Source organism: Paralichthys olivaceus, chromosome 24, assembly GCF_024713975.1.
Source record: "Paralichthys olivaceus isolate ysfri-2021 chromosome 24, ASM2471397v2, whole genome shotgun sequence".
Lineage (NCBI taxonomy): Eukaryota > Metazoa > Chordata > Actinopteri > Pleuronectiformes > Paralichthyidae > Paralichthys > Paralichthys olivaceus.
Window position 1 is genome coordinate 9,727,579 of NC_091116.1, and position 12,449 is coordinate 9,740,027.

The following is a 12,449-nucleotide window of genomic DNA, read 5'->3' on the forward strand; positions in this document are numbered from 1 at the left end:
GACCCATCATCAAGAAAAAAATGCCATAGACACTTACTAGTAGTGTTTGGCTCCATCTAGTGGGTTAGGGTTAGTTCAGCGGCTGCAAGTGCTCAGACGCTACAAGAGAAATCAATTAATTTACACCTTTCAAAGATGCAGGGTAAGAATAATGTGAGAGTATAAAACTACATAAAAAAAACTTACTGGAAGTGAAGCTTCGAACAGAGAGGTATAAGAAAATCCTTTGTCAAGAATTAACTTTATCAAAGCTGCTCGACTTTGTGTTTTTATGTTAACAACGGATCAACTGGCTGTAATCATGTATAATGTGAAATGACAATGTCGCTTTATTGGTGCAATGGTGTCGTGTTATTAATCTTAAACCCCAAATGTGTGCAAATGATAGCTAAAGTAATCTGCTTAATAAATCAGGCTCAGTGCACAGTACAAAAATCACAGGAAACAACATAAAACTTAACAGGCAGGCTTTTGAACTTTATTGGCATTTTGGCAAGACATCATCCGTCAATTAAGTTCCAGTTACAACTTACATTAAATGCATAACAACTGCGAGAGAAGATGTTACAAGGATTATTTTTTAACTTGGCTGCCGTCACATTTTATTCCATCATTTATTTACAAACAAACACATGTATGTTGTACTAGATTGATCCTAATATTCGACCCACTCATTGAGGTGGATAAATCGTGCAGCTTGAATTCATCGAAAGAGCTTGATATTGCTGTCAGATACGACCAGAGTCAAAACAAAAAGAGAAAAAGAGAAAAGAAAGGTTAAAAAAAAAAAGGTTTGGCAATACTCAAGCTGTCACAGTTTGGGCTAAAAGCAACGAAACAAGACACACAATATCAATATATCTTCCTTTTTTTTTTCTTTTTTTTTTTAATGAAAAGTGCAAAAGGCAAATTATCCATTTGGGATGATTAAGAATTCCAGTTGAAAAACTTGGATGGCTAACGTATTTCTTTTTCTACCCCCACGTCAAGTTAAGCAGATTCACAATTCATTCTGTACAGAAATTCTCCAAAGTGCAAATATTATGAATTGGCATAAGCTGGTATACACATCTCATTTTCTGGATGATGAAAATAATCAAGGAAGAAAAAAAACAAGCAGGTTCAGACTCCATTTTCATGACGAACACGTGCTCTGTCCGCTCTGGACAGTGTCCCACGTATTCATCGCTGTTGCACACGTGTCACAGAAAATATTGTTCCGAGTTGATCACATGATTAAAAAGGTGGCTCGTCCACACAGGAGCCACCTCCACGACTGGAGCCACGTTACATCACCAAAGAGCTTCTCACTTGTGAAGAGAAAAAAGGAAGAAAAGTTGAATCTTATCGTTAGAGAGCCAAAATCCCAGAGAGAGATCTGTGTGCTGGTGTTCTCTAAAATAGTGCATCACATGCACAACCAGTCACGTTTTCTACTGGTTTTCATTGCACTGCACTTTCCTCTGATTTTACTGGCGATTAAATTCAATTTTGTTGCTTGTTCTGTCAGCCCCTCAGCTTCATCGAAAAACGATCGATCACTTCTGCACCGAACCTGATGATGTAAGTGGATCTCGATCTATGATGACTTAACTATTCAACTACATCTACCCCCTTATCACGGGACTTTACACCCACAAGTAATGTCGGCCATCACAAATCACTAACTTGCATAAGACTCATAGAGTTTTTACGGCAGCCTGGCACGTCAACGGTTACTGTACGTAAAATGTGGAAGTGCATACGAGGCAGCCCTCCTCTGGCCTCTGAGGCCTCAAAAGGAGCTTTCACTGATTGGCTTCGGTCCCCGGGAGCTTACGGATAATGTTTTTACGAGACGGATTTGGGAGAAGACAAAGCAGGCGTTTATGATGTTTTGTAGGTGGAGGAGAGGGAGGTCTGTTGCGATATTTTTGCTGTAATATGGTATATGATTAAGTTTTGGTTTTGCAGGCATTTGGAGAATATTTCATTTTTCTTTGATTCAAACAGTAGAGGTCCTCCTCTTCTAAAAATGCCACGATGAAATGAAAATTGCTACTGCTTAGGCCAGGTCAGCGTGAGTTTTCATTCAAAGGCAAAGAAAGGAGGGAAAATGATAAGTGCACATTTCAGATTTGATATTATCAGTATTTCTTTTGAATACCTGCTCTTTGTTTCAAATATTTGTACGTTTGGTTTACAAACACTAAATGTGATATGTGGATTGATCCGTGCACGTGTCTGATTTCCCTCATACACATTCCAGTGCCCTGAATTTGAAAATCATTTTGCTTTTGTGCTTCTACTTTTCTGGGTAGAGAGGGCGAGATGTCCATGGGATGTCCACTATCTTCAAAAAGTAAGATCAGTTTATTTCTCTAGTTATTTAATATATTTGTCTTTTGCCATTTCTCCCTGTTATTAAGGATGAGATGTAGCTGAATTGATGCTCGGATCAAGCAAACGGTGACACAACTCCTGCCCGGGAACAAGACCTTGCTCATATTAAATACTGAGGAGAAAACTATCATCTTGGTGCAGGCTGCTGCAGAACTTGGACCTGAAATCCCTCCTGAAGCCAAGTGGTGAAGCCCACCAAGTTCTCCTCCTGGGTGCACGCAGGTACTTCCTTTTTCTTTTTATTTAGTAAACGGAGCACCACATCATCACAGTTTGATGCTGATTCCATCTTTCTTTTTGCAAGGTTCATGATTTATTAGCTAAATAGTATCATGGTCAATGCGAATGGTTAGCTGCTTTAAATTTGCCTCTGAAATATTCCGTGTTTCGTGCCGCTGATGTGCAAAGTAAGACTAAAAGTAAGACTTCTTAAAAACACCCTGAACTTTATAAAATGTGGAATGGTAACACTAGTACTGGAGATGCTGTTACTGTGCAATCTTAACTGCAGAAGATTAATTCTCTACTTGATGTTAGAAAGAAAGGTCGGAAAAAAACAGACACTGAGCATTTCTCATTCAGTTATAAGCTGGTATGCCGCGCGCAGTCAGAGCAAGCAACTGTTGAAATTTCCTTTCATTTCGGTTAAACTTCTATTGATATTATTTCATTGTGCTTTCATTTTGTGTTGTTGAGCAAAATCTGATTTTGGAACATCTGTGTTTACAGCCAATGTCGGCTGAGGTCATGTTTTTGTCAATAGCACTCTGTGTGATCTTGATTTCAGGGCTTTGAATCAAAGAAAAACAAAAACAAAGCCCAGGAAGAGACGTCGAAGATGTATTTGTTTCGGCTCGGTTCATAAGGAGCGACTGCGCTGTGAGACGTTTTATTCTGTGATATGATTGGTAACCCTTTTCCCTACTTTCTTTCCCTCCTTCCTTCCCAGTGTCCTCTCTTCACTGCGCAGCTCCTCAGTCAGGTCATTCGAGGGGGAGGGAAGGAACTTCACATTGAAAAGGAATGGTGATGGTGTGGAAATCTGCGGGAAATGAAATGACATCATTAGAGCAAGCTTCAATGTGGTGGTTTCTTTTCCTTTCAGAAAATGTTCTCAACAGACTTGTACTCTACCTTTAGTAGAGGAAGAAGAGACGCGTTCGATGAGAGGTGGCCATGTTCTCGGACATGTTGCGCACTTTTAGATAGTTCACGAAACCTCTGAAGAACAACAGGAGACCTGTGAAGGGAGAGGGATTACTTGCTACTTACTAGCAACTAAACAGAGACGTTTAGAAACGAAAACTCTTGTTGTGCGTTTTAGTCTTGACGGACAGAAGATCATTTGGAAATGATGATGTTATCATTTGCTTCCTGGAACATTGGTTCTGAACAGTCACGACTCGACTACCAGTGGTGAATGCAAAACATTGCTAACGCTTATTTTCAGTCACAGTTCCACCTCGTCCTTGGTCTTACTTTTCACCATCGCCGTTTCTTGATCTTTGTATTGTCTGCAACTGAGCGACCAACCGCAGATTTGCCAATTTGCTTTCTGTTTACAGCGACTTGTGCATGGTCAGTCTAAGTTATCTGAATGGTTTTCATTGTATTTATGGATGTAGCCTTAGCTTGTATATGAACTGGCAAAATACTGCAATGTTAAAAATTCTGGACCATTTAACAATAAACTCACCGAGCAGCAGGAAGATCCACCAGAGCCAGTACTGACCATTGAAGTAGCCGGTGAAGTAGTCAGAGAACTGGACAGGAAAAGACATTTATTACTTTTAGCATTTTTACTTGGAGTTAAATGAGAAGACAAAAAGTTAACTTCTACTCATGTTTATATGAGTATTACTTCAATAAGTCTTGTGTGTACTTTATTCATCCATTCATGCTATGGATGACCTGTATTATTAGACAGCCACTTTGTTTTCCTCCTATATGTTTGAGGAAAAACACTTTAAATTTAAACTGTATGTGTTTGATGATAGAAAGTTGTTTAACCTTAAATCTGTAATATGCTGAGACTATGCTGAGTAAATGTCATTGATTGCTGATTGGTCTTTTAAATGTGTCAATATATTTGTTGAAAATTCGATGCGGCACAAATATAAGAATACAAACCCTAACGATGAGAATCCACTTGATGAGGGAGAGGCCGAAGCCACAGATGGCTCCATAGCGTCCTGCAATGGTGTTGGTCAAACAGAAGGACAAGCAGAACCCGATCCAGTTGAACAGGAAGGCCACTAGAGGATAAATATAAAGAATTAGACTTCCTTGTGATATTTAATCTAGAAAATGGCGGTGGAAATTTTCTAAATAAAACCACTAAGGAATGTAGAATGTTTTCTGGTGTCGAAAGAAAAAAAATGAATAAGCATTGGATGATTATTATTATCACTTTTATACGAATTGCTGCTATCATTAATAACATCTTTACATCCATAATTATCACTCTTATAGTTTATATTATAACTAGTCAGAGCTAAAACATGTTCCTGCTCTCTCTCAATCCTCTTTTCCTCTCAAACATTAAGTCTTCGTGCCTTGTGGTCACTGACTTCAGCTCAGTTATTAATGTCTCACTAATACTGATTCCAACCTTATGTTTTGACAGATGCTTTTAAAATAAAAACTTGAGGCAGACTCACTGAAAAAGGCCAGCATGAAGATGCCATCGTTTCCAACTCGCAGCTGATCAGCGTCACTGAAATCATCTCTGGGAGGAAATTCATCATCCTAACAAACCACAGCAGATAAATGTGAGGTAGGTTTAAAAAAATACACAATGACACACAGAGTCAACACATGAGTCACAAAACATGTTGGACCTCCCTCACCCTGAGAGCTACTTCAGTCACAGTTTTGTTCCTTTGTGTCTTAGCGGGGACATAGTTGAGACTTACATACTGTCTTTTGACGCATGCTGTGAGATAAACCCACCCAACTAAAAAAAGTGTAGCTTGCTATTAATATGGTAACTGAAAATAAAAGCTTCAGATGAAGGAAGTTGACACAGGAAGCCCACAGAAAAAAAAAAAAGAAAGAAAAACATAGGAGGAGATTTTGGATTCAAATATGAAGAGAGAGTGTGTCTCCTCACCCGTGGCATCACGTCCACAGTGGAGGCAGCCATGGCGGCTGCTTTGGCCTTCTCCGCTTCGTCATATGTGGGCAGAGAGGTGGCAACACTGTAGGGCGGAGGTACTGGGAAGTCACTTCGGAAACTAGTCTCTGTGGGACAGACAGATTGGGAAGGAGCCTCGTTTACAAAGGGAAGAAAAGGAACCATATTTTGTGTAGTGGCCAAAGTAGTAACATCATGGAAATCAACAGTGACTCGCGAGTGAAGTCATTCCTGTAAGTGCCTCAAAGTTTGCACAGAGATGTAACCCTGCTGCTGTGGGAAGCACGCAAACACACTATGGAGAAATTACAAGAAAATCAGCATTTAAAGTAACAATTAATGGCATACCAGGCACAGCAGCCGTTGCTCCCAGTTCAATGGACGCGTACGGAGGTGGGGGAGCCTCTGCTTCCCCCTGAGTCCTTGATCCCGACGCCTCCGCTGCAGACGAGGTCAGGGCCGAGCTCGCCTGGGCCGTGCTCTGGTCCTGGCTGGACGTACCAGCCAGCACTGTGGCAGAAGTGCATTGCTGCTGATCGCTGGTAGAGGCCTCTGAAGAGTCGTCCTCGTTGTGCAACTATCAGGAGGGGAGAAAATTAAACAGATCAGATGATTCGTCATGTGTTGTGTGGCTGCTTGAGGACATGCTGGCGACACTACAAAACTGGCTACAATTTTATACAACGAAGAATGAAGAAAAGATTACTACTTGACTAAAATGACAACCAGAGGGTAAATGAGACAGCGGCAGTTGTAAAACTTGGTATTCATGAGCTGCATTTGGGGGATTTTACAGCTGAACATCTCAATAGTTGTTTGTAGCAACAGCATCATCAAGAAGTTATGTAAGACAAGGGGCTTGAGCACAATCTGTTTTTGTTTATGGACTTTTTTTGCAGAAAGATTATTAAACAGATTTCAGTCACTGGTTACATATTACAGCCACAAATAATGCATGGTCCTTTTCCCAGTATTTTACATATTATCCACATTATGGACATTAGGGTTTGTTTTACTGTTTCTTTCATTGAAAGCTTTAGTGTCCTTGTTTGTTGTTTGAAATTTTACCTGCAGCCATTTCTGCCTACTTTATAGTGATGTCACAGATATCTCAAGATTAGTTTCCCCTTTAATTGACCTGGATTTTAACCAAGCATTATATAAATCAACCAATCATAGCCCATCCTCATTGTGCTGGATGATCACAATCAAATCAAAAGTCATGCTCATTTTTCACAGTGATGGGAAGCTAAGCTGGTATGGCACCAGAGGACGGTCTCTGGAAAAGTGATCAGTCAATGAGAGTCGCCACTATAGCCGAGAGAACCATTTACAGACTTCAGTGCCTTAATATTCATCAGTGCCAAAGAGCCAAACACCTTCTGAAATTACAGAGGGGTCAAGAACATGGTGGCGGGAAATCTTGGTGGGTTAAGATGTTGGAGCTATCGAGTCCCAATATGCCCTTGAGGAAGTAATATGATGCTTGCTTTTCATTTGCACAAATCCCATGTAGCTTCATTTGAAATCATTATTCAGTCCCAACTTAACAACCCGTTAACTAACTGTGATGATGATTTTTTACGAACACAGATATTTTGTAAAGTCATGGTCGTGTTGTCAAAAACATCTTATGTTGTAAATTGATTCAGCTTTGGAGCCAAATTATATGTTTAAACAAAGTTTTAGGTCAAATTTGAACCTCAGTGTAGACAAAGCTGAGATTGACCATGGGAAAAAAAGCCGTGAGCATCATGCTCTATGCAAGGCTAATTAAAGAAAACGTGAAAATCGGGAAAATGCCCTGAGACAAATGGCCAGACAGCTCCAGACCACAGCAATTTATTGCGCAAAGCAACATCAACTCATCTAATCATGTGTTTAATGTCTGATTAAAAAGAAACAAAGAACCACTAACAAGAAAGCGTCTCTGTGTAAATGTGGTTGTGCAAGTTCAACATGTTCATGTCGTAAAACTAATGCCTGAATGATGCAAGCTGAAGGTCCTCAAGGCATATGATGCAATGACAAAGTCTACCGCCCTTCTGCTCCTGAAGTTTTAGTCATTTAAGACCTTATCTGAAAAAGTCAATCTGGTGGCATCTAAATGCTGAAGGGACTTTTAGCTTTGGTTTGTGGTTTTGAATGAAACCTATATTTTTCAAGGTGCTTCTGAGTTGTAATTATCAGCATCATAAGTATGTGTTTAAAAGGGAGACTTTCCATGAAGTAATGGCAATGTTCTTGCTGTGGGATAATACCACAACAAACAGGGGCAACACCCATTGTAATTACATCTGAAGAATAAGAAGAGCTCAATACACTACTGGACGTTTTATAAGACATAAAGTCGAACCTAGAGGAAAGTTGGTTCATCGCCGTGCAGATAGTGCAGCCCGTAAAAGCTCCACCAGCGCAGGGATTGAAGTACAAGGCAGAAAGTGAATGAGCGCCTGACAACTGGCTCGGAATCAAGGACAAGATAGAATGCACCCCCGTGCACCAGGGGATTACATAATATCTTGAACAACATGGCCATAAGCCACCTTGTGTGTCCGAATATACCCAGAACTGACGTGGGCCAGCTGAGAGCAGCAGAGCAACATACTTAAAATAAATCAGAGAATCTTCGAGAAGAATCAGAAGAGATCCAGTGCAAAATATGTGGCTTAAATGAGGTAAAGATGGGAATACATACAAACCACAACAAGTGAGAGGAGGAATATCCAGAGCTGTGCAGTATCGAAATAATCCTTGAGAATCCACTGTCCCAACTTGATTATAACGATGGAGTATTAATGCAGAAAAATTGTATAGTCTGACATTCTGAATCCTGCGGGATTCACATACCCAGAACCACAGGCATCCGAGCACAAGCTGCTGTTGTTCCAGCACAAGCCTGCTAATCCATTAGAAAAATTGCCTCACGTGTTCAGACCGCACTGCAAACTCAAATATGTACCACTTAGTGTGGTGGGGGGGAGGCCATGTTTTAATCGTCCTCAGACTGTTTTGACTCTTATTGGGAACACAAAGAGTACTGTCCTTTAATCCGTAACAGGAAAAACAGCAAGATGTACTTTGGAAAAGTTAGCGATTAAGCTTTTAGTTTTTCTATTGAGGTTTTGTTTGTTAGTAAGTGTGTTGTTAAGTTGTTAGTAGGTGGCTTATTATTGAGAATCAGGGTTTATGTGAAAATACAACACAATCACATAATAATAGCAAGTAAAATATAATTATTATTATTTGTATCACAATTGTGTGTTAGTTATTAGTATGTTGTTTGTTATTGGGACTCAGGGTCCACATAAAATACAAACAATCACAACAGTTAAGATATTATTAATGCTATGAAAGTTAGAAGTTGTTAGGTGGTTGTTAGAATTAATATTATTCAAACTCAGGGTGGACATAAAATACAATCACATGATCACAAGTAAGATATTATTAGTTATTTAAGTTGATTGTTAGTTAGTTATTAGTATATTGTTTATAACTGAGACTCGGGGTCCACATAAAACACAACACAATCACATTCAATAATAATAATAATAACAGTTATTAGCATTATTGGTGTATGCTAATGATGGTAACTCTAATAACAAGAATCCCCCATTGAGCCACAGTTAGCCAGCTAGCCTCTTACCACGCTAACATGAATCCACAGCTAACTCTCACGTCAACAGCCGTGTATGTGATCCCAGGTTTAATAACGACGTTGTAAACACAGCCACGTGTATGATCACTGTGTGATCCAGATTGTTCAGGCTTTAACTTCTACAGGCCTGCGGGGCTAATGTCAGCTAACGTTAGCCTAGCCGATGCGGAAGTGTCCACTCAAAGGTTAGATGTCCAAACAAAGTCATGAGAGGAGAAATACACAACAGGTATAATACTCTTTTGTGTGTTCTTTTACTGCGGTCTGTGATGTGACGTGTTAGTGAAAAGTTAGTACATGTAGTTGTGGCTTCATGTTTCATCAGGGCCTTTCTTCCTGTGTCACACAGGCCGAGCTGGTGATCCACACTCACCACTTGGTATCGACTCGCTGGGTCCATCCCCGGTTCGGTTCAGCTGGGAGAATCCAGCCGAGGGAGGCAGAGGGGAGTCCGGCTGCTGAGTGTGTCCGAGCCTCGAGTGTCAGGACCCGGGGGCGCTCCTGTCAAGCTGTCGCTGAACAACAGAAGAGAGAAATGGCTGCGACCCACAGAAGTGCTGCTCAGGAAAATAACCGAGAGTCCCGGAGAGGCAAGCTGCACATAGACTGTACCACTTCCTATTACACACTTCACAATAAACCATACATTATATTCTTAGAAACACATAGAATAACCTTTGAAATCCAGAGGCAGTTTATTATTATTATTATAACGTTATTGTTATTACTATTATCATTATTATTATTATTATTATTATTGGTTAGCTGCACATAGACTGTACCACTTCCTATTACACACTTCCCAATAAACCATACATTATATTCTTAGAAACACATAGAATAACCTTTGAAATCCAGAGGCAGTTTATTATTATTATTATAACGTTATTGTTATTACTATTATCATTATTATTATTATTATTATTATTATTATTATTGGTTAGCTGCACATAGACTGTACCACTTCCTATTACACACTTCCCAATAAACCACACATTATATTCTTAGAAACACATAGAATAACCATTGAAATCCAGAGGCAGTTTATTATTATTATTACGTTATTGTTATTACTATTATCATTATTATTATTATTATTGGTTAGCTGCACATAGACTGTACCACTTCCTATCACACACTTCCCAATAAACCACACATTATATTCTTAGAAACACATAGAATAACCTTTGAAATCCAGAGGCAGTTTATTATTATTATTATTATTACGTTATTGTTATTGCCATTATCATTATTATTATTATTGTTGTTGGTTAGCTGCACATAGACTGTAATACTTCCTATTACACGAGAAATGATGTATTATATACGATATATATATATATATATATATATATATATCTTCTTATTATGATTATTAGTAGTAGTAGTAGTAGTAGTAGAAGTATATATTATTTCTGATTAGCAGTAGTATTTTCTAATTGAATAATAATAATTATTGTGAATAATATTTGTAGTATTGTTATTGTTATTATTATTATTAGTAATAGTATTGTTGTTATTTTTATGATGAGGATTACTACTAACTATTATTTTAGTAGTAGAGGTAGTAGCATGATTATTACTGTTATTAGCAGCAGTATATTTATAATGTAATATAAGTACTATTAATAATGTTACTATTATATTATTTGTAGCAATAGTAGTAGTTGTCAAAGTACTACTTTAGTTTAGTTATTTGAAGTTACGTTAATCAGTCTTATTATTTGACTAAATTTCCTCAATTATGAGTGAATTTTCATTATTCGGTGATCTATCCCTATAGGTAAGAGAAGCCTATTTATTTTGACCAGATTTACATTTTATTATTATTTATTAGTGTATTTATTATTATCATTTATTTAAAATATATAAAGTATTGAAATGTTTTCCTCAAAAATGTACACAAATGAGTAGGCTTTGTTACTGCTGCAAGTACTGCTGCTGCAGATTATTTATTGTTCATTCAGCACACTATGTCCACTGAATAATGCTTTAACTTCTTTATGGAGGTGCATATTTAATTTTACATCTTTAAATGTCAATATTCTATATATTATATAAATATTATTAGAAGTTCTTGTATTTATATGTATTTTTCCTTTTTGTAATATTTATTTTTAATTTCATAGCAGCAGTTAAATGACAGTAGAGATTCCTCATCCTTCAATCTTTATATACTGCTACTTACTGCTACTCACTTTTATTATTGTCTGTATTAGCTCTGGGTATGTGTTTATTTTGAAAAGGTGATAATATTTCTGTATGATTCTAGTGTGACTTTGGCTAACTTGACAGCAGGGGATGAACAGGATTTCCAAGGATTGAAGAATTGTGATGACGCAAATAAATAAACACCCACCCACCCACCCACCCACACACACACACACACACACACAATAATATGATGAATAATTGAAACCAGTAGGTGCCACAAAGCCACAAGCAGCAACTTTCCATAAAGAAAAGAATCATAAATGACTCAGAGATGTAGATAAGTTTAGTTTTAAAAAGACCTAAATGACATGAAGTATATTTCGCAGTTTACTTCAGTCTTTGTTTGTCTGTGAATTATTAAAGTCAGCAGCATTTGCATGAGGCCTGTCAGCTACTAACTCGTGGTCTTCATTTGGCCTTGAATGAAAAACTCATGACCCTTGAACACATGTCATCTCTCTGATCATTAACTTATCTAACAAACAAACAAGAAACCATAACATGTTGCAGACTTTTATTTTGTACTTTCCTGGAGTTATATCCCCTGTGGAGGAGACTGTCACTGTTGTAGAGGTAAACAACATTGGATTTTCAGTTCAATGTGCACTTACAGCTCATCAACACTTTTTAATAGTACTACAGAGTCTTCTTTAAGGTTTATTCTTCCATCACCACATTGCCCCGCTATACAGAAACAAAGCCAAAACGTCGGACGCTGCCGTCTTGCACCCACGTCGTCATTTGCAGCCATAGTCAGTCATTTCAGCTGCTGCACCCACAGAAAGTGTGAGTGATTAGAAATGGGTCAAATGAACAATGTGTACCTTTTATGCAGGAGTTGTTGAACAGCAAAGTTCTCTTGAGGGGGTGTTCCACATCTGCAGCAACGTAGCGTCCTCTGGTGGCCGTACAGGCAAACTGCAGGTCATCTAAAATCACTCAGCATATTTTATGGTTTGTTCTTGTTTTGAAGGTTGATTCATGTAGTTGTTGATGTGATGTGTGTTGATGCGGTTACAGAAAGAAATCACATATATTATATATATATATACATAGATA

General features: G+C 38.3%; 1 protein-coding gene across 1 annotated transcript; it reads right to left on the reverse strand.

Moving 5' to 3' along the window:
* Window positions 1-456: 456 nt before the first annotated feature.
* On the reverse strand, window positions 457-9,691 carry ndfip2 (Nedd4 family interacting protein 2). Its single transcript, XM_020102079.2, has 8 exons — window positions 9,550-9,691; window positions 5,867-6,095; window positions 5,495-5,625; window positions 5,043-5,130; window positions 4,513-4,637; window positions 4,079-4,145; window positions 3,517-3,622; window positions 457-3,424 (listed from the first exon to the last, which is right to left on the reverse strand). Exons 1-7 carry the CDS (start codon window positions 9,574-9,576, stop codon window positions 3,519-3,521), a joined length of 771 nt encoding a protein of 256 aa, XP_019957638.1. The 5' UTR covers window positions 9,577-9,691; the 3' UTR covers window positions 457-3,424; window positions 3,517-3,518.
* Between the last annotated feature and the right edge of the window lie 2,758 nt (window positions 9,692-12,449).

What these genes read in the sequence shown, in the direction of transcription:
- ndfip2 (XM_020102079.2), bottom strand. Translation starts at nt 9,576, where the DNA reads ATGGACCCAGCGAGTCGATACCAAGTG. An exon ending in CAGCGAGTCGATACCAAGTG is followed by an intron (nt 6,096 to 9,549) that starts GTGAGTGTGGAT and finishes CCCTCCTGATAG; the next exon opens with TTGCACAACGAGGACGACTC. An exon ending in CTGTGGACGTGATGCCACGG is followed by an intron (nt 5,131 to 5,494) that starts GTGAGGAGACAC and finishes GTGGTTTGTTAG; the next exon opens with GATGATGAATTTCCTCCCAG.